General features: G+C 37.6%; 1 protein-coding gene across 1 annotated transcript in view; it reads right to left on the bottom strand.

The window, feature by feature from the left end:
• The window catches only part of SV2C (synaptic vesicle glycoprotein 2C), a 76607-nt gene that overhangs the window by 31749 nt on the left and 22044 nt on the right, over positions 1–22814 (bottom strand). The window contains 2 exon segments of the mRNA XM_030237561.2: positions 9391–9542; positions 22103–22283. Coding sequence (XP_030093421.2) covers positions 9391–9542; positions 22103–22283 — 333 coding nt within the window.

Here is a 22814-nt window from a genome sequence, read left to right as displayed (position 1 = left end):
GGCACCAAGACACTGCAACCAAATGTCACTAAAATGTGCCTCAAACGTCGTATGAACTCCATTTGTATGTAGCTTTAAATTTGTTTTAAGTTTTTTGCCTCCATTCTCTTACGTGTGTTTAATAGTTTTCCACTACTTAATTTAAGACTTGAAAAATGGCTTTGTATTAATTTTGAGGCATCTATTTGGACAATGGCAAAGAGTACAAAATGAGTAAATCATTGAGAGCAGACAGAATCCACTTCCATAAGAAGACAACATAAAATTGTCAAATGCCCTGTGCAGTGGCCATTATGAATGAAGTCTATAAGGAAACACTTGTCTTCCACAGAATCTTTTCATATTGTGGTCCTACCCATACACAAAATACAGACACAATGATACCTAGGTATTCTTGTGTGGTGCTCTCCACGTTCCATCCACAGCCATGAGATCACAAATGGTGCTATATTTGAAGTAATGAGTTGTTGCAGACACTACTAAAAGCAGCAGTTAGATGTGGAAACTAATTGAAAATGTAAGTGTTCTTGTCCTGCTCCAGGACTCCCAGTGATTTATGTGCATCTGGACTAAGGATATTTAAATAATGGGCTCATGGAAAAGAAGGAAAGAGAAGCAATTAATCAAAAAGGACAATCAGTGAAAGGCACAATGAAACACTGTAGCTTATGAAAAGAAAATGGGGCCTCCTTATCTTGCTTAACATATGAACAAAACACTAATTGAAATGCTGGAACAATATTTGAAGAATACCAAGAGCACATGTCTTTTATCAGTGATACACATTCTACCTTTTGTGTGCTGCTGCATTGTAACAACAGAATATCTCTGTAATTCAAAAAACTCAAAATTTAGCTGTTATATTTATTTGCTTGAACAGTGTTGCAAGAAATAGTTGATTTTCAATGAGCATTTCAGTGCTGTGATTAAAGTATTATTTTCTTTTTTTGCTATTTCATTTGCCTCTTGTTTTCTCTTAAAAAATATGAAAAGGAGCAATATCCCATCCCTGTGAGAGAGACAGATAGACTAAGCAGGTCGTTTATGTGATCAAATTATTGGAGCCAATGTGCATTATAGGAATTATCTTCTAATCTAACAGCAGACAATTGAACAAGCCTGGTCACACTTCTGGCCTTACTGTACAGACTGTAGGGCCTTTCTGTACATACTGGGAACCATGGGTCAGAAGTCTTCAGTTCAAGCCGTGGTCAAACTTCCAACAAAATATTTTTGTATGCTCAAATCAGTACTAATAATTCTCTGTCTATCATAGTGGCAGCAGGAGGGGGATTTTGCCTGTGAGCAGACAGTCACAGTGTTTGAAATGCAATTATGACAAAAACAATGAAAACACAATACATTAAGAAATAATTATTTTACATTCTTTCTTTTATACAGCTTCATTACTTCCTTGAGAGCCTAGAATCATAAAGGAATCAAATGTTTGTATCAGACTGAACTAAATAATGTTTCTGGGGGAAAATAAAACTACATAAAAGCCTTACCTTTATCTATTTATCTGCAATTTCTTACTTTTTTTAATATAGGGCAATGTCACTTTCTTGAAACAACTAAGAGAGGGACCAAAAATTTCAATGCCTAAAATCAAATTGCCCCAAAGAAGAAAACAATACCAACTCAAACAGCAAGAGAACCTCAGCCTAAAGCCCTTGCTATGAAATCTTAATGCTTATCACTGCTCATTTTGTACTGTTTTCTGCTAACATCTTTGTAAGGTATAAAAACAGAGCTGTCTTGGAAATAAGAAGTGCACAAACACTGTAAGGGAGGTAGATCTGGTTTTGCCATATTTTTGAAGAAGTTCCTTTCCTAAAAGTATGAGCAGAAAGAATATAGTCAGATACACTGGTGAGCATGGATATTTGAGTAGATCTCAATGGAATTACTTTCACTATAAAGTAGGCATGATTTTAAAAAGTGACATAAAATATTTTCCTTTGAGAAAAAGTATGAGCAAACTTCCTGAAAAAAAATCCAATGTCATTTGCAATTGATTTGTTAATTTTATTTTAAAGGTAACTGGACTGCAAATTGAAAAATTATATTCCAATTGTATATACAATCCTTAGAAAGAATATATTATTAAAGTGTAGAAACTAAAAGGACAATCACAAAGTTCTTCAAAGCAGATAGCTCTACAAGCCACAGAAATAATATGAAAGTATGGTGGACAAATTTATTCTGTCATATTATGTTCCAGAGGAAATGAATGTATTTTTGTAAATGCTTTATCTCATGATTTTTTCATCTGTTGTAGAACAGTCACAAAATCAAACATAGGGTTTTTTTGTGATTTAACATTAAAAATATTAACAAAGAAATCTTATCTGATTAGCATCTTCCTTGTTTCAAGATGTGAAAAGCAAGGTTAATGTCTGACACTGCAGGTACTTCTGCTGGTCAATCTGAACAGGTTTGTAAGGCAGCTTTATTAAACTGGATGTAATTTTTCTTAAATTATACTCAAGTCCAATTTATTGTGGGAGACTGAATCTTCATTAATTGTGAGGCTGAGAAGTTGACAATTTTATTGTCATAAGAATGATTGACTATTACTACAATTTTTGTGGAAAATTATGTTTATGGCATTGAACAATGATGCTTATGGCAACAGTCTGTTCATCTGTCTGTCAGTTCCTCCACCAGCATTCTTTAAAGCCATTAAGCTACTTCAATCAAACGTCACAGGAAGTAATAGCCCCAAATATAGTCACATTCTCCAAAGCCTTGTGAAATATGCTGCCCAGGCAGAGAAGAGAGAGAGAGTCCAGTGGAAGATGAAGGAAAAGGCAGGAGATGCCAGTGGTCCGTCATGGATGCTAGAGCCTACCTGGGAATGGGGAGTGCAGCATAACCTCCCAACCCATTGGCTTTGGCACTGGTCTGACCCAGGTCAAAATGAGTTGCTTTCTACCTGAGAGCAGTTAGGCCAGGGCTGTACTGCACCAGGGAACATGGTGAGAGAGTGGATATCTGAACGTTTCTTACAGCACAGTTCTGGGAGCTGTAGACACTATAGCAGAAAGGGATCTAGAAAAAGCAAGGGCAAACTAAAAGGACTGCTGTGGTGCCTTGTAAGTGACATAGGGGAAGAGAGGGCAGAAAGCAGCTCACCAGGATCGAAAGGTGATTGACAGAAACCCCTAGTAAACTGAGCCTCATATCTTCTTTGCTCACAAAACAATTTGCTAGGTTTTTACTGAACCTCTCCCTAAACAAATTTTCTCTTTCACCCTCAGCCTGAAGCACCAAGGAAAAGGTTATATTTGAAGCTCACTAATGAGCATCTTTAGTGCTCATTAAGTAGATGTGCTAAAAGCTACTTAAACTTCTAGGGCTTGCAAATATAAACATTGAAATGACCATATCAAACTCTGCATTAGAGCACAGAAAATAAAAAAAAAACTGATAAAGTGGGTTTTTTTTTCTCTCCTAGCTAGATTTGCATAAACAGTTCTTCTAAACTCTGCTGTACTCTGTCATTATTGTTGTTCCTAAAGATGAAGATTTTTTTAAAGTACACATTCCATGTAATCTAATTTTAATAAGATTATTTCAAATGAGGAACAATTCACATATAGAAATTGATAACTCATGTTAACATTGAAACTGCCTTGTACACACTTTATTAACTCAGATTTTAAAAAGTATAGCTAAAGCTTCATTTGCAGAATAACTGATTAATGTAAGTGCATTAAGTCTTTGCAGGGGGGAAGCATAGCACATTGGGGATCAATCACTTTGCCTCTTAGAGGAATGTAAAACAGATCAACAGATGTTGCATGACGTAGTAGATGCCTTTATGTCTGATCTATTCCGTGTATACAGCATGACACAGTCTCATAGCAAATGCAGATTCAAGCTTAACAAAGCTCTTACTTCTTTAAAGATTAATTGGCATTTTTCATTTTTTAAGACTAATTCTGAAGACAGAAGATGTATCAGAAAGGAAATTGTGTGAGGCAAATTTGAAGATTTCTTCTTAGTTCAAAATTTTGGTTCACATATTTCCTCAAAGTCTTAAAAAAAAAAAAAGACAATATATTGATTTCAAATTCTGCAGATTTCTTGGTGCATTTGTGGGCTCTTTTAAAGCTGAGAAAAAACCCCATGTTTCTCTTACTCAGGCCATCTTCTTTGGCATTTCTCTTTGTACTGGACAACTGATGAAATTCAGACACCTTCTGCAAAAATAAAAACTACCATATAATAGAAAATGGTGCCTTGGGTTCAACTTTTTCCCAAACAGCTGTTGCTTTGGCATTAATTTGTTCTAAACTACCATGAAAAGGAAGATTTTTAAAACATGCTTGAGAAAAACAATAGGAAAGAAAAGTAATATTAAGGAGTTAGAATTTTTAAAAATTGAGAGTCCAGAATTTTAGAAATAAAATAAAGAACAATGTACAAATTTATTTTTCCTACTAGTGCAGTGTTATTTGACCAAGAAGCTTTCTGTCTTCTGTTGGGAGCTACCAGCTAGGATAATTTGATAGACATGCATTTTCCTACATGTGCTGGGAATATTCAATGCTCCTTCTTTCTCTATTTTTTTAACAATTCTAATTTTTTTTTCTTTACTTGCTGTTTTCTAGTCTACTCCAACAAAGGGAAGGAACAGTATCTGTTTAATAGAACAGGGGTGAGGGACCTTTGAGGGGCATCCATTGCATCAACTTGCTTCAAACCAGAATCCACAATGGCCCCTGCAACCTCAGCCTGAGGTTTTACTTCTTTCATGGCAGTTGCATTCAGATGCTTAACAAACAGACCATTATAAACACTTTTTCATTATCTGTACTACCATCCCTTGACAGAAATATCAGATCAATTTCTGTAAATCCACACTTAAGAGCTCCTACCACTCAAAAGGATCCAGGGTCTGCTGACCAGAAGTACTGAAAGATGGATGCCTCCTAAGATCCTTCTACTTTTATTGCTCATCAAGCACTAGTACTTGCTGTGCCCTAAGCCTCCAACCCATGGATAGTATGTAGCATTAGTGTGGGAATTTTTAACCCAACACCACTGCTGCTGCGTGACACTGAGAAACCCTTTAGCCCAACAAAAATCCAGATAGAATAAGGGAGTTAAAAGGTTTTCTTTTTTCATTGCTGCTCCACAATTTTAGTGCATCATGTTCTCAGTAAAATCTGCAGCAGGCTGAGAGGTTAATTCCTCCATTAACAGTGCCTGGTGCTTTGCATGCTGTGAGTTGCACAGTGAGCCAGTACCTATCTCCTCATCTGCATTGCTGCTGCATGCAGACCTGCTGCCTTGCCTGTTTTACTACCACACAGCTCATGACACTTTCATGCAGAAGGGCATTACATTACACCTAGGCAAGGAATCTTCATTTCTGAGATAGAATGCTGTTTCCTTAGACTTCTTATTCCATACTTTTTTACTCCAAGTTTGTTTCCTGAACGGTTCTAAATACCTCTCTTATGAACGCAAGTAAGTGGTCCTCAATTTAGTAGGACAAAAGACTCTAGTGATAAAAAATGAACACTTCAGGTAAAGATCTGTCATGCAATGTGATTACCCTGGTCTGAAAGAATGTTTTACTTACAGCTGATTTGTACAGAATGTGATAGAAAGAAGTATTTTTCCTATTTCCTTGATTCAGTAATATTAAATTTGAAGTAGTTTGGGGAATAATGGAGCCTAATTTAATTGGAATCTTTTGCATAATTATGGATGTAATGTCTCTTCTCTGGCCATACAGTAGAGACTTGTTCACTAATGTCATTTGACATGGTTATCTCATCTCTTCTCTGGTTAATACCAGAAGTGGGGTGTGAGAATCTGGAAAAAGCTGCTTCAGGTTCCACCAGCAGCTTATGCCATAATAGCCCAGATACCTATACCACCCTGTTCTCTGCCTTGCAATGTAATTTCTTTTTGGTCAAGCACTCCTCTTCTTGTTCAAGAACAAGGTTTAAGAACCAATGAGGTCAACATTTTTTATGACTAAATAAAATACTCTAGGGAATGTTGCAGATTTCAAAAGATTTCCCTAAAGTCCATAAAGTCAGAGAAGGCTTGTATGAGTCTTGCAGGCAAATCTCATAAAATTAGACAGAATATCAAAACTGATAGGCTAAGGACACTGAAATCCTTATCTAGCTTCCCTTGATGTTCACTTTGGAGATATGTTACAATAAAAATTGAGACTGATTTTTACAATCATGGCACAGAATGTTTTTCTTTTTTAATAACTGATTAAACAACTTTCATAATTATTTTAATTCCTATTCCCAGACTAAAAAATAAACTTCATGAAAAAATTTTTGTAAGATATAATTATCTGGATTTTAAACTAAAATTTCTCTTTCTTGGGATTCTTCATTATTTGAAAAACAAACAGTTCTGAAGACTATTATAGTACACAGTTGAAGTCTTCTTCTTCATCTTCATCTTCTTCTTCTTCTTCATCTTTGTCTTCTTCTTCTTCGTCTTTGTCTTCTTCTTCTTCTTCTTCTTCACAGCCTGAGCTCCAGCTTAAGAGACCTTAAATAGGCTACACAAACTTTCAGTTATTAAACAAAGGCCAACAGATATACGAGTCAAAAAGCCTTGCTACAGAGATGCTTCTCTTCCAGAGGATATTAGCCTTTCCATATGTGGTGACTGCAGCACTGCATTGCACTAATCCCTCAGCTAACGACATGCTGATGTCAAAACAACACTTTTCAACACTTCATTTTGGGTTCCAGGGCATTACTACTGTTTTAGACTCTGCTATGCTGCTTGAACAGCAAAGAGACAAACTGTTACATGTGGAGAGTAATCTGTGTTTTCTCCCACAAAGATATAGCTAAATGTTCAATGGGCAAACATACATATATATACAGCTTCACGGTCTGCCTTGGGCTAGATAATGTATACTTATGAATCTGGGACGTTTAAAAAGGGGCTTGTATAAGGAGGAGTACAAATGAAAGGAATACATTGGTAAACAAGAGAAGAAAAGAATATTCAGAGGTATTCTACTGTGTTGACCTGGTGTCTTTCTATTTTTAGAAGAATAATTCCACTGTGCTCAATGACATTTTTTTGCTTTTTTTTACAGATGGAGCTTCTTTCACTGCTATTGAGTAACTTCTGAGTCCAGCTGAGAAACCCAAACATTGTCAGGTCCTCAAGTGAGAAGCAGAGAGCACAGAAATGCCCATACACAAATATAAATGCAGTTTAAAAGTGGGTGGGTATATTATAGTTATGTTTTGCTTCCTGATCACTGAAGATGTGAAGGATGAGAAGTACAGAAAGGGATTTGGAGGAAAATCTCTATCTTTGCTTAATTCTGGCAAAATAAATCTATGTAGAAATAATTTAGAAATGGTAAAAGAGAAAATACCATAAGAGCCTCCTTGTAAATGCATAAGATACAAATGGTGTAGACACCTGAACAGGCGTTTGCTTGACCTGGAATGTTTCTGGGAGGGGACAGCAATGTGTGACCTCACTCCCCAAATGCTGGAGCAGGGTTTGCCCTGGGAGCCCTTGGCAACATCTGAGAGCTTGGCACGGCATTATTACAAGAAAAGAGTTTGCCTGAACTGGAGAGATTTCACACTAATACTAGGAGCAAAGAATAGGTTTTAGGCTTCAAACATAACAAAAATCCTGATTTAAAAGTATAGACAGCTTTAAGACCTCATCAAAACCCATAAGTACCTTCTGTTTAATTTTGCCAAAATTATGTACAAACTTACTTCTTTTACTCTGAAAAAGAATTCTTTTGATAGCTTGATTTTTTTGGCTTTTTTTTTTGATTATTGTAACTTACCTTAAAAAACTGCAAGTAGTGATTTGTATGTCTAGCACTAAATCATACTATGTTTTGAAACTGTTTTTTTACTTTCTCTTGTCTTATATTATTTAACAAATATTTTTGCAGGTGGAAAAAGCAACAACAAAAAGAAAAACAACAAAAAACTCAGTGCAGAACATCTTTTTGTTGCTGATATTTTTCCTCTGCTAAAGAAAGAGAAATGTTTTCCCTGTAGTGACACTCCTTTGGTATTTGTGTACTATTAAAATATAGTACACAAATACCAAAGGATGTGCTTTTAGAACATCACATACCATGTGATGTTCTAAAAGCACCTCAGTAAAGGATATAAAGTTATTTATAAAATCTACATTAAATTAGACAACCTATGTAAATCATTCTGTCATAATGTTTGCATTTTCCACTGAAAGGTAAAGAAAATTTAAGTCCATAGGAAAGCAAAAAAGTGCTTGGCATCCAGAGCAATTTACTACTTTGGAAAAAGAAATTCCATATTGTGTCTTGTCAGCACAAATTCCTCTCTTTGCTTCCAGCAGTTCAAAGTCAAAAGGCAAGGTTGAAGATAGAGATTCAGGTTTGGTGTACTGAACCCTAAAATAATTTTAATGCAACACTCTAGGTATTTGATTAGTCTGCATAATTATAATTTATTTCTGGACATTATCACTTGCTAAATATTCCCATTACTTCGAGCAAAGCTCCACAATAAAGCTTTGATAAACCTCATTGCTTGGCTAAAGGAAGCTGCTTTGGATGCCAGCTCACAGTGCTGCTTTAGTTCACTTGAGGCCTGCCAGAGAGAACTGCTTCAGAAGCTGATTTTTAGGAATGCCTGAGCAGTCTGAGCAACCCTGGAGACCCATGAGCACTTAACTCTTGTAAAACGCAAGCACAAGAGACAAAGAATTGAATCTATACCTCCATATTATGTATAAGTATGTCAGGGCAATTAAAGAGCTCTTTGACAAAGTAGCTTATGGATTTTATGTGAGTATAACTTCAGCCATTGCCCTCATACATCCCTACAGCATTTAAATGTACTGTGTTCCATTTATCTGTTTTCAGACCACTAAAAATATCTACTAAGAAACATTCAGTACAGCTTTATTTTCAGACTCATTTCAGATTTCAGCACTGCAAACATTAAGAAAGTTCTTACTCTTCTCAAGAATGTTCAATTCACAATCTATCACTGTATCAAAAGGATCGCTTATTTGACGTTCCAGCAATTTAAAATTTCTCTGCAAATCCCCACGTTCCAGATTTAACAATGACACAGATTAAATTTTCATTTGTACAGGTTTTCAGTAATTTAAAAAAAACTGACTAAATATGAATATTGGTGAAGTTTTGCATCTTGTAATAAATTATTTATTATTTGACATACAACCTATTCCCACTATATCCTCCAAAAGAAATCAAATTCTTTTTATCAGTTAGGTCAGTAGTTCAAAAACAGACATGAAGACTCTTCTTTAGGTTATCAAGCTTCAAGATCATTACTTTCATACTAGAATACCTCCAAATCACAAGAAGATTTTTCTCTCTTCTATGGCTTTTCTTACCATAATGAGGAATTATTGCCCAAGCCATTGCAGAAGCGTAGATGCCACCAATCATCCAAAACATACAGAGCCAGCTCAGGTGTTCACCTCGTTTCTCCCGAGCCAGCACTTCCGAAAAATAGGAGAAGACTGTTGGCATGGCTCCACCGATCCTGAAAGGACATATAGATCATGGATTAAAGAAGAGACTAACACCTAGACAAAGTTTGAACAAGCCCATAGCAGCAGTCATCAAAAACCTCAAATACAAACAACTTCTCTGGCAAGTATTTTTTCTCAAATTGCACCATGTGCTGGGGAACTCTAGAGAAAACTTTCATCAGTCTGGATGCAATTTTTTGTCAAATATTTCCTTGAAAATTCCATGTACTATTTATTGCATTCAGTGTTTCAAGGGAATTGTCAATGTGTCAGTCACTGGAACAGAGGCCAGTGTAAAGTCTTGACTTTCACCATTACAAAATCATGGCAGTCTTCTGACACATGCCAAAATACATTGCTTCTAATGGAAAAATATTAATCATTTTCCCAAAGTGTAGTAGGTATTTCTCTAAGTCTTACCTCCCATGATTTAGGTAATCAAGAAATAACAAAATGTCAATAGTTTTTTTTGACACACAATTCAAAACATACTCTACTCAGTTGGACTATGTGAATATCTAAGCCCAGGCTGGTTTTTTACTTAATTTTTATGAAAAGAATATGCATTCATATAATATTCTTTTTTTTTTCTCATGGTAAAATCAACATTGTCTGAAGGCCAGTTGCACAACAAAAAAAAAAAAAAAAAAAAAAAAAAAAAAAAAAAAAAAAAAAAAAAAAAAGTATTTCAAAATATATATCACTTTTGGTACTGGTTTCCAAGTCATCCTTTACCATCTTTACATGCTCACTACATAGGCAAGCTGTCTAATGTTCTACATCACAACAAGTGCTTGTGGATTTTATTTTTCCAATGAAGAAAATACCTTCAGATTACATACAAAATATGACATGGTTTGAATTTGTAAGTGAATTTTAAAGATAAAGGCATGATTATGTATCATCTGGCAGCTTCCAAACTGGAAGCAAACAGCAAACCTCAAAAGAGTTTTAAACAAATATTAATAGGGAAACATGAATACAGAAATGGTATTTCACTAAGAAAATTCAGTGCCGTAGCCATACAGTTTAATTTAATGTATCTTCATGTACTGTTATGAAATATTGGTTGAGCTGTTATGCTTATATAGGGGACAGCTGTTTTCTGTTTTCCTTTGTACAGCTCTTCACAGAGTCATAGAATGCTTTGGGTTGTAAGGGACCTGAAATATCAGCTGATTCCAACCCCTTCATATGGGCAGGGACACATTCATTAGACCAGATTTCTCACAGGTCCATCCAATCCAGCCTTGAACACTGCCATGGATGGCGCGACATTCCTCAGTAATGACAATGCTCACCATCTTCACAGGAGATTAGTATCTAACCTAAACCTGCCCTCTTTCAGTTTTAAGCCATTCCACCTTGTTCCATCACCAGACGCTATTTTAAAAAGTCTCTTTCAATTTTTCTTACAGGATCCCTTCAGGTAATGGAGGGTTCAATTAGGACATCCTGAAGCCTTGTTTTTTCTGAAATATTGCTGGTCAATATTTAGCTTTACAACAAATCTTCTGCATGGTTGAACCTGCTAGCTGTTAAAGGCTCTTCTGGTAACACAAAAGTTTACACCTCTAGGAATTCCTGTTACATACACAGCGAACAAGGTGTATCCCATTTCTTTGAATGGATGGAAATAGTGAAAGACTTCACCAGGAAACTGCCCTGTCACAGGCAACAAGGGACAATGTCCTTGGAGCTTCCCCTGGAAATCTGGACTGAGAAAAAATTGAGGGGGCATGGCTAAGGGTAGAACCGCAACTCATTTTCCCGTGATGGGGAAACCCTGCTGTCTCAGTGTTTTTATGGATTCAGTGCTCTCCAGTTTCACAAATATAAAAGGATTACAGCTATGATGTAAACCCTCCAGGGTGCAGAGATGGCTTTGAATTGCACTCCCACAATATTCCAAATAGAGTACTCATGGTTCTAATTACAATTTCATTTCTAAGGTAAAAAATTTACTAGTAGAACCAGAAACAAGATCTTCCTCTTTTCTGAGAAAGATGAAAAGTGCTGATAAGGAGTTTTAGGTGCCCACTTTGAAGGAGACCTAATTTAATAGGTTGCTCCTAGCATCCCTGGGGTGGATGTTTCAAATTAAGAAAATCTACCTTGTCTTAATGTCACAAAATGTAGAGAACCTGACCAAAAGTAGCTAAAAAGGCATCTCCCAACTGTCAGCATGAACCAACTATATCATGGATGATGAGAGGTAAATGTTGCTGTTAAAACTGATCCAGGTGGGTTGACATATTTGCTACATCCTAAAGGTTCTCCAAAACTACAGAAGAAGCCCTGTCCAAATCAATAGGGCAATTTTGCTAGCAAATTGATCCTTTATACTTGTAAAAGGAATTCTGGAGATAGAAAATATCCTTTTATTTAGGATATGCAGATAAACAGGAAAAAAAATAATCATCTTTGAAAACACAGAGTTCTTCTGCTCCAACTGATTGGTTTATTTGGAAGCAGTGAGTACATCAACAGGCTAAGAAATTCTTTAAAGTCCAGATACTGTGTTTGTATTGATTAAACAGTGAAAATAACCTGTCAAGAGTTTAAAGGAGAAATATAGGATATACTTCCATCATACAGAAAACTGCTGCCATGGAGACTTACAGGTCTTTGTTTCACAGAGATGGTGTAGTAAAGTTGTGCACTCTTTTGCATCTTTAACCTGTGAATGGAAAACTTGCTTCTCAGCTGGTTAAACTCGTCCTTTGGGTCTCATGTAAGCGCAGACTGATAATGCTACAATATTTCAGGATGCTGGTACCTATGAAGATCTTCCTATATCATAAAACTACTACTAGGACTAAAAATTGAATATAAAAATCTCAGAAAGGCTAATGAACAGCAAAACTGGAGGGGCAAGGAGGGAGATGGAGAGAAAATATCCTCCTGCAGAAGACTTCTTTTGCTCTTAATGCTGGACAATATCAAAGTGGCAGTAGCCATGTCTCCATTCCCTAAAACTTGCTCCTAAATGCAGAGCAGTGACAGCAGCAAGAGAGAGTAGGAACAGCCACAACTGTTCTCACACCAAACAACAATGAGAAATGGCCTTAAAAACTCAATGGATCTTGAGAACTCTTCTAAGGAGCAAAGAAATTTCTTCCCGAATTGCGGAAGTTTTACCTTGTGCTTGGTACTGCAGTAATTTTCTATTATAGAACTAATATGGTATCTGGTATACTGGTATATGTTCCATATGGTATGTGGAACCCTGCTACCAGAAGCATAAACTACCTCTCAAAGACTGGGGCAAGAGAAGATCAGAGTATCTCCATCACTCTCTTGTGAGGATTTTTCAGATTCCTCAGCCACTACTGCTATTTATGAATTAACTCATCAAAAGTTCATATTTTAAAAACCCACCAATAAATCATGCTGAAAGGAAGAATATAATTGTTACAGTTTTAAAAAAGAAATCTTTGGCTAGATCCCATCTTCACTTGCACCATACAAACAGTTAATAGTTCAGTGCCTCCAGGCAAGCCCTTCCATATTTATAGTGGAGAAATAAAATTTGTTTGTATTGTAAATTTGAAAGCAACTGCCTCATTGTTGCTTGCCAACATTTTGTGAAATGCATGGTGACATGCACAGGAGTGAATTTCAAGTAAAATTAAAAGCAGAACTGCTACTAATTTTTCAGTAGGAAGATTTTGTATTTTGTTTTAAGGGAAATGCAAATGCTATTTTCCCTCAGGATACAGCGTTAAGTCTGCTTCTGGCAATGAATTGGTATGATACAGTGGGCTGTTTACTGTTACTGTGTTTGTAAATTATATGGCTCATCATCACTTGTAGAAAATAATTTGATATGTGAAACTATATTCTTCTCTTGATATGTCTTCCTGTGGAGATGAAAAGCCCATGAAAACTGTGGGTTTGACTTGAGAAGAACATTCATTCTGAAAATGGGAAGGAGTTTAACTTTCCTAAACACAAACTATTCAAACAAGCTGAAGCTTTTATATCTCATCTCTTATTCATTTCTGTTATCTCTTCAGTTATCCTAACCAAATCAGGTGATGCAAACATGTTACCCAGAGATAACAGAGAGAAGTCCATGCACTGCTTCCTTAGGGGTCACAAAGAGTATGTATCTTGTTAGTGTGTACAAAAACTAAGCACTTTTTTTTTCATATCCTCACAAATAAATTGTGTGGAGTCTGAGCATTTTTTCCAAAGATTAAAAAACCCACAGATCCAAGCCTCTGGGATGATGGTCATGAGTGATATCTGTCTCCTGAATAACACATTCTGTAATGAGGCACAATCTAACACCAACAGGAGGCAAAACTTCATTGAGCTTGGCCCAAAAGCATGAAATAAGTTCTCTCACTCAATAAGAATCAGACTTTTCATGTGAAATAAAAGGATGCATGCCTTCAGCCTTGTTTTTTTTTTGTTTGTTTGTTTGTTTGGGGTTTTTTTGTAAATATGTAGGGATATATGCAAGAACAACACTAAGAAAATAGCAGGAACCTTTTACTATTGCACCTTTTGTTTAAATGTGGGAGAATACAATAAATGTCAATCCAAAGAATGATAAATAATGATCTTTTCAGTTATTCTTCATCTTATGTAATAAACCCCATCAGATGTAGGTAGAGCAAGAGAGAATGCATATTTATGTACACTCTCAGTTCATGTTTGCTCTGTGCAATTGTGAGAGAGGTGAAACCAAAAGGAGATTTAAGGGGTGCACCTTAGGTGAGTGGGATTCAGTGAAACAAACAATAAGCTAAGATACATTTGCATTTTCTTTGTTACAAACAAAGATGATAAATGTCTGCTGATCTACCTTCAGAGCTGTGGTTTGTCACAACAGATTTTGGCAACTGCACAGTGTGACAGCTGGGATGAAAACAAGTCTGTGAGGCATTCAGAAACCTCTGGCTTCAGATAGAAGCCATTGTTTATTTGCAAATTCACTAGCCAAAAGGGCCTGAAATGCAAAAGCATAAAAGGAATAGAGATAATTAGGACAAAAAGGCCCTACAGAATACTAAATATACAAGGTAGGATGGTGTTCTTCTGAAATACATGTCTTCTCTTTCACACTTGAACAACATCCATGACCAAAAATTGATAGTGTCTGTATGAGACGGCATTTACAAGTTGTCACCTTGTTATTTGCTATTTGTTAAAAAGTGATAGAGCTCAAAACACAGATTCAGAGATTTAGAAACAGCCCATCTCTCCTTGTCCTTCCATTCAATTGCACATAGCAGTTTTCTTAACAGTTTTCTACCCCAGTACCATAAGTCTCATTGAAAAATATTCCTCTTGTTTTCCTTTCAGAACGGGAATTAGACTGGCAAAGTATTTAATGGTGAGCAGACAGATCCACCTTTTCCTTGAGAACTGCTGGATAAAGACCTAGAAAACTGCATCACACTAAAGACAAAGCTTTGTTGATCATTGTACCCATTTTTAAATTCAAGTGTTTCTTTGCACTATGAATAATAACAAAGTTTTCTTGCAGGTACATAAGTGGCCTGTGTGCTATTAATAGCAAGAGAGTCCTTGTAAAAATGATTCACATGATAATTTACTGAACCTTACAGTAGTCAGTTCTGATGAAAGACGAATTGACAAATAAATAATTCATCCCCCGTATTTACCCAACACTAGTTAAAAAATCAAGTTCAATTTGCATTCAAGCATATAATAGCAAAGAATTTGTCAGATACTCAGATAAACTGCTTTAACATACGCTAGTATTGGTAATCACAAAATTACTGCTAATTAATTCTTTCTTTTGTAGATTTCCTTCTCACTTTTCAATCTTCAAGTTTTTACTTGAAAGACAAATACCATGGGCAGTGTCTGCTATAGACCACCAAAACAGGAAGAGAAGGCAGGTGAAATAGCCTAGAAGCAGTTGGGAGAACTCTCACAATCACTGGCCCTCGTTCTTGTGGGGGATTTCAACCTACCAGATGCCTGCTGGAAAAGCAACAGAGTGGAGAGGAACCAGTCCAGGAGGTTCCTGGAGTGTGTGGATGATAATGCCATGACACAGCAGGTCAGGATATCAACGAGGTAGGGCACCCTACTGGAACTGCTGTTTGTGAGAAAAGGAGGACTGGTGGGTGATGGGATATGATGGTTGGAGGCTCTCTGGGCCACTGTGATGACAAAATGTCAGAACTTTCAATTGTCAGACAAGTAAGGAAAGTTGGCAAGTGTCGCCCTGATTTTCTAGGATTTTCTAAGCCTTCTGATGTTTACCTCCTTGTGGAGGACTTTATCACACACTATCTGGAGATAACACATTGTTTTGCATTCCTTTATGGAGGAGGAGAGACTTGATGGACTGTTAGTTTGTCCAGTGGCATTGGAGAGGTGGCACTGTCACCCTCCAATCCACTGTCACTTTTGGAAAACTATAAATGTTGGAGTCAGAAAATAAACTTCCTTTTTTGTTCTTCACCTTGGAGCAGCGGTGTGCATCTGGTTCTTTCGTGTTTGCTAGTGACAGGCAAGGAGAGCGTGTACCTTGAACTTGTGGAGGGCAGACTTGGGCCTCTTTAGAACTACATCACTTAGACATGCTCAAATGTTTGAGCCTAGATGGATCCACCCAAGGGTCCTAGGGGTGCTGGCAGAAGTGCTCACTGAGCCACTTCCCATCATTTACCAGCAGTCCTGGCTAACTGGAGAGGTTGATGGAAGGTTGTGATATATGATGCCCATCTACAAGGAGGTTCAGAAGGAGGGTCTGGGAAGCTACAGCCTGACTGCAGGGTCCAGGATGGTCATGGAGCAGATGAGCCTGCATCATGGCACATGTAGGAGAACCAGGGGATGAGGTCCAGCCATCAGAGGTATGGTTTGTGAAAAGCTGGTCCTCCTTGATCTCCTTCTATTATAGGATCACCAACTTTGTGGATGAGGTGACCAAGTGACTTTAGTAAAGAGTGGACGTTGACCGAGTGGACTTTAGTAAAGCCTTTGACACCATCTCCAAAAGCATTACCCTGGAGAAACTGGCAGCCTATGACTTGGACACTTGCACTGTTCACTGGGTAAAAAAACTGTCAGGTTGGCTGGGCCCAGAAAGCAGCAGTGAGTGGAGTTACATCCAGGTGGTGGCCACCAGTGCCATAACCCAGGGCTCAGTACTGGTGCCAGTCCTGTTTAATTCCCTCATTGATGCCCCAGACAAGGCATTGAGTGCACCCCCAGTCAGTTCACAGGTGACACCAGGCTGGGTGGGAGTGTTGATCTGCTGGAGGGCAGGAAGGCTCTGCAGAGGGATCTGGACAGGCTGGATCATGGCTGGGGCCAATGGTGTGAGGTTCAACAAGGCTCAGTGCTGGGTCCTGCCCCTGGGTCACAACAACCCCAGGCAGTGCCACAGGCTGGGGCAGAGTGGCTGGAAAGGAGCTGGGGGTGCTGGTGACAGCAGCTGAACATGAGCCAGGGTGTGCCCAGGTGGCCAAGAAGGCCAATGGCATCCTGGCCTGGATCAGCCATGGTGTGGCCAGCAGGGCCAGGGCAGGGATTGTCCCCCTGCACTGGGCACTAGTGAGGCCACATCTGGAATCCTGTGTTTGGTTTTCAGTCACTCACCACACTAAGGTTATTTTGATGCTGGAATATGTTCAGAGAGGGCAACAAAGCTGGCAAAACATTTGGAGCAAAGTTCTAAGAGGAATAGCTGAAGGAACTGGGGGACTTTCAGCTCAAGAAAATAAGAAAAAAACCCTTATCACTCCCTACATCTACCTGAAAAGAGGTGCAGACAGGTTGGTCTCTCCTTTTCCAAGCAAAAAAAAACTAGAGTGAGAGAAAATAGCCTCAAGCTGTACTATAGGAATGTCATAGCAGGAAAAATTTCTTCATGGAAAAATTTCTTCATGGAAAGAAAAAACATTCTAACAGGCTAACAAGCTGCTCAGGGAAGTATGGAAGGTCCATCCCTGGAAGGTTTTAAAGTATATGTAGATGAGGTGCTTAGGAATAAGGCTTAGTGGTGGACTTGGCAGTATTATTTTGATGGTTGAACTCAATGATTTTAAAGACCCTTTTCAACCTAAATAATTCTATGATTCTATAATTTTTCTTTTGCTTTTTCTGTCGTGTAGTCTCTCTTTATTTACCCTTGTCTGGTCTTTTCCTCCCTTTTATATAATCTTGCTTTCCTCATAAGAATGCTGTCTTCTATTACAGAAGGGAAGACAAGGGATGAGAAGGCTTAGGGAAGACCCCTTCTCTCTGAGAACCTCTCATCAACCTGGAATATGTATCTGAAGCTGCAAGGACTGATGCAAAGCAATTTTTGAAAATCAGACTTTGCCAACTGCTTACTTGGCTTCACTGAGAAGTGTATATCCCTTTTGGCATAGCCTATCAGCTTTGAAGCCAGTCACCTGCAGAGCTATTCATTAGCTCACAGGGTAAAAACACTGATAGCCCTGGGTAGGACACAGCTGGATGCTGAAGAGGAATCAGAGGCAGAAGATTACAACATTTTGAGAGTGAGAGAATAAAAGGTTCTTCATCAAAAAGCAGTGGAACAAGTGAATATGAGGAAGTAAAAGATAAATACAACACGATACTAAATAGTGATGACATAAAATTATAAAAGCTGAATGTTGGTCTAGATCTGAAGTTCCTGAAGGAACTGCTTGTGCAGGCCAACAATCTTGTCTTGTTTCCACATAGTCTTCATCTCTGTTGGAACATTTTTGCAGTTGTTATGTGTACAGACTGCTTGCACACCCTTCACGTCATAGTCCCCTAAGGGGTGGAGATGAAACTCTAGGTGGTTTTTGCCACTAGATGTAGTATACAAAACTGCTGGTAAAAGTCAGGATGTGTGGACTTACTCAGGGAACCCCTCAGTGCTGCAAGTTACAAGAAACTACATTCACGGTTTTGGATTTCTGCTAACTTTTGGTTCCCCGTGAAAAAGTGAGGAATTTGAGAAAATATCTGAACTACAAGTTTTGTTCTACCGTAGTGACACCAGCACTCTGTGGTAGATCCCAATAATATAGAAAGAGCTCTGCAGGAAGGTTTAGAGATTGTTGTCTAGGGAAGAATGAAGAAAACTGTCTGAAGGTAAGTCTCAGATTTAATGAAACATAGTCTAAAGCAGTCTGGAAAAGGTCTGTGTTATGTTAATATATCTTGAGAAAGACTTTTTTTCACAAGAGGTAACAGGCAGGGGAAAAGCTTCTTAATGGCTTTTAGTTACATCAGTTAACAACATCTAACCTGTATTTCCTAATATTTCTGTAGGTTTGGAGAAGAAATTTGGCAAATTGGCAATTCTGGCAAATTGAAAGAAATCTTTGCAGTCTGGAAATTCTGCGTGCTTTCAAAATAGGACACATTTATTTAGCATCTTTTATTTTGCTCAGAAGAAAGAATAACTTTCAACCAGGAGCAAACATATCAAGTTGTCTGAAAAATTTCTACATTGTAGTTCACCACAGAATATTTATTTCAGCTAAATTTCACTGTATGAAAATTTTGGTTTCTTTTAGAGGTAATATTTCTGCTGGATAAGCATGATTTTTCCTCCAAATTGTATAATCTCTGCATATCTTGAAGAAACCAAAATGAAATTTAGTGGGATAAAACAAATGTGTAGTGTGGTTTTAATCACTTTATTATAAATTTAGTTGTACTTTAAAAAAAAAGCATGAAAAATTGTAAGTATCAAATATTAAACTAATAGCTTAGATTAATGTTTTATAGAAATTGGATGAAACTATGTAGCTGGGAATAATATTTCACAGTGGTAGTTGAACAGACAACAGCTACCAGCTTCATTCAAGTTAGCAGCTATGTTGTATGTTCAGTATCAGAGGAAACCTTCCTTTGACATTTTCAGACAGACACAACAAGGTGGTTTTTGATGAGAAATATTTGTACCTTCCCCCAATGACTAATGATGAATATAACTCACAGTTTCTTTTCTAGATCTTTTCACTTTGTAGGAAACCATGTCTAAATCTGTCCTAGACATTTATCAGGTTTTTGGATTCAATTTCAGTGATCTTTAATTTAAAAAAATTATCCAGATAACTCTCTGCCCCTTCAGAAAACTCCCACTCCTCTCTAGTCTGAGTAACAATACTATTTTGCCTTTAAAACATATAATTCAATTCTTCCTTAAAATCATTCTAATTCCATATTTGTGCTATTTCACACAAAATTACTGGAACAAAGCATCCTCCCTCAAAAACAGAGGTACAGTGGAATGTCATTGAGAAGCCTAGGAAAAATGTTTGCCTTTTCCCAAAGGAAACCAGAGACCTGGCTACCTGGATATGGAGAAGGCTGAGGCACTTAACAACTTTTTTTTCCCCTCAGTTTTCATTGCAAAGAGTTCCACTCACATCAGCTGTGGGAGGCAAGGCAGGGGAATTGGAAGAATGACAACATTCCACTGCAGGAGAAGATCAGGTTCGAGAACATCTGATGGGACCTGATAAGATACATTGGTGGGTGCTGATGGAAGAGAAAGACAAAGTTTCTAAGCCACTATCGTCCGTATCTGAGAAATTGTGGCAGTTTTGCGAGGTGCCCATTGACTGGAAAAGGGGAAACACCTATCAAGATGGGATTTTCCTCATCTTGAGGGTCTGACAAGCAGATTTCTAGAAACCTCATGGCTTTCACACTGCTACCCTGATATAATCTCAAAGGGATTGTTCAGGGGAAAAATTCAATCTTTGAAGAAAACAGCAAATATGACCCAGCCATGAGCCTCTCTCTGCAGTAATTGCTATGAGGAGCAACTCTGCCGTTCACGCTGTCTTTTTTGTTGTTGTTGTTGTTTGATTGGTTTGGGGTTTGTTTTGTTCTGGAGACTTTAAAATATAGTGCATGGTGACAAAATATCTATGATCTATTCATGTAGCTCTCAAAGATGAGGTAGGAGGACTTTGAACAGAGTGGGGAAAGTGTAGCAAAAAGATAGGAAGGGCTTAGTCCTTCAAGGACCATTAGTCATAAGCTGGGTACACAAGAGAATGTTGTTCCTAATCAAGGGCATACATGTATCACAAGGAAAGCTACAGGCACTGACTCTGACTATAAAAACCTCCTCCTAGACAGGTGAGGAGGAAATGGGGCAGGCAAGTTTCTCATGAAGCATAATAAATACATATTTTGCAGTATATCCCAAAAGGGACAATTTCAGTTAAAGCAAATTTCAGTTCATTTCGGGTCTGTGAAAAAACAAAACTTTGTACCATAAGGGTCCAGACCTGCCCCAGGAAATTGGGCAGGCTAAGCAGTAATACAACAAGCCTCTAAACTTTGCAGGATCACAGAAGAGTGAAAGTGTCACGCAACATAATCTGTAGTGTTTGTGCATGGAGTGAAAAATATAGCTCCTGAAACTGATGGTGATTTATGATAAGGAATTTTTTAAATTTTGTTTTTCTGTGGGATTTGGGGGTTTCAGGAAGTAGAATACTGCCATTTTTCCTTTTTGTCTTTTAAAGTCATATCTGACAATCTGGTGACAGACTGAGACTCTTCGAGCTAGATGACTCCTCAAATTTTTCTCTCTCCTCTTTAGGAAGAGGAATGGAAGGACCAAGGGAATGGTCCTTCCATTCCTCTTCCTAAATCAGTTTAAAACTACTGAGTGCTATGGCAATTTCTTTTTGGTATTCATGTTGAGCCCTAACCTACTTCAGAGCAGTTCAAAGGATTTCTCAAAGCACAAATATCACACAACTGTTGCTGAACCATAGCTACATAACATAAAGGCAACAAACAATTAAGAAATGGAATTCATGTGCGTGACTTCACAGCACAGCTGCCATGCTCTCACCAGATCCTGTCTATTCAGCATACCACAGAGTGATAGTGGTCTGAATTGGAACTGTAATTAGGAGTCTTAATCTGAATCAAGCAATGACCAGAAGGGCTAAATCAAGCAGTCTGCAGAACACAGCTCTTGTTTATCCAAGTGTGCAGTAAAGATGGAGAGTTTCTCATAGTAGGTTACTTATCTAACTTCTTTGCTCATAAAAGTTTAAATTTATAAATTTAATCACTGAGAAGTTATTTAAATGAAAAGTAAAGAAAACACAGGTCCATAAATTTCAATATTTCAGAGAGAACTTTTGACACAGTTTAGGACCCCGTTTTAAATTTGTCATGATGCCATGGTATTATAAACAATATTACGCACACAAAGACATTGGAAACTTTACAAATATTACCAAAATCTTAGCATACACCTGCAAGGAGAGTGGTTTTTTTCTATTTCTTTGCTGGCTGAACAACATACTGTGCATAAAGAAGCTGAGCCTTGAAAGAGTTAAGCAAGTTGATCAAGTTGACAAAACAAATCCTTTGCAATATAAGAACAAACTCAATCTCACAGTTATCAGTCTGTTCCTTTCCCCCAAAATTATTATTCCCCTTCAGGTTGCTGTTTAGGAGTGTAGTAGTTACCTTGCTTAATTATCTCATCACTGACACAGACTATATTTCTACACTAAATAATGTGCTTATGCAAACAGCAAAGTTTTATTAACACAGAATTGTGAAAATTAACAAAACCAGAGGAGCTTACCCAAATCCAGAAAACAAGCGACAGAAGAGGAAGAAGCCATAGCCCTGGACAAAGGATGAAAGGAAGGCAAAGAATCCATTGACAGACATGCATATCAGGAGTGATTGTCTCCTTCCCACCTTGTCTGCCAAGCCTCCCCAGAAGAATGCCCCCACCATCATCCCAAGGTACACGATACTCCCTGTAAGACACAAAAATACAAAAATATGTATATTGTGAGCTACCTAATTGACCACACCAAAATCAGTTAACCTTCTATATTTACAAAAAGATTAGTATACAGATGATTTCGTCCTTTCTCACTGAATAGAAATTGTATGCACAGTTTTGCAAGTGTATCTAGAGAGAACAGATTTCCTACTGTCTTTTTCATCTGTTACCAGACACACTTAATGTAAATATTAAACTGAAGCTTAATATAAAAATTAAACAAGGTGCTTCTAGCTAAAAGAATAAACATGCAGGCAAGTAAGTCAGAATAGGAGGAGAAAATGCCACTATTTCCTCAGAATTAAGATGAATTCATGTTAAATATTGCAAAAAATTATTACTTCCCCTACAGATACAATTTGTCTGAAAATCTCTAGAGTATGAGCAGTCCTGCAGGATATTAAACACCGGGATCACTGGGAGTAATATGTGCTAAAAAAAGTCAATTATAAAACACTTTCCACCTGAGATCTATAGAATCAAAGATGTCCGTGTTGATTGG

This window comes from Serinus canaria, chromosome Z (genome assembly GCF_022539315.1).
Source record: "Serinus canaria isolate serCan28SL12 chromosome Z, serCan2020, whole genome shotgun sequence".
Taxonomy (NCBI): domain Eukaryota; kingdom Metazoa; phylum Chordata; class Aves; order Passeriformes; family Fringillidae; genus Serinus; species Serinus canaria.
Note: the sequence above shows the minus strand (reverse complement) of the source record. Positions and strands in the feature narration are given on the sequence as shown.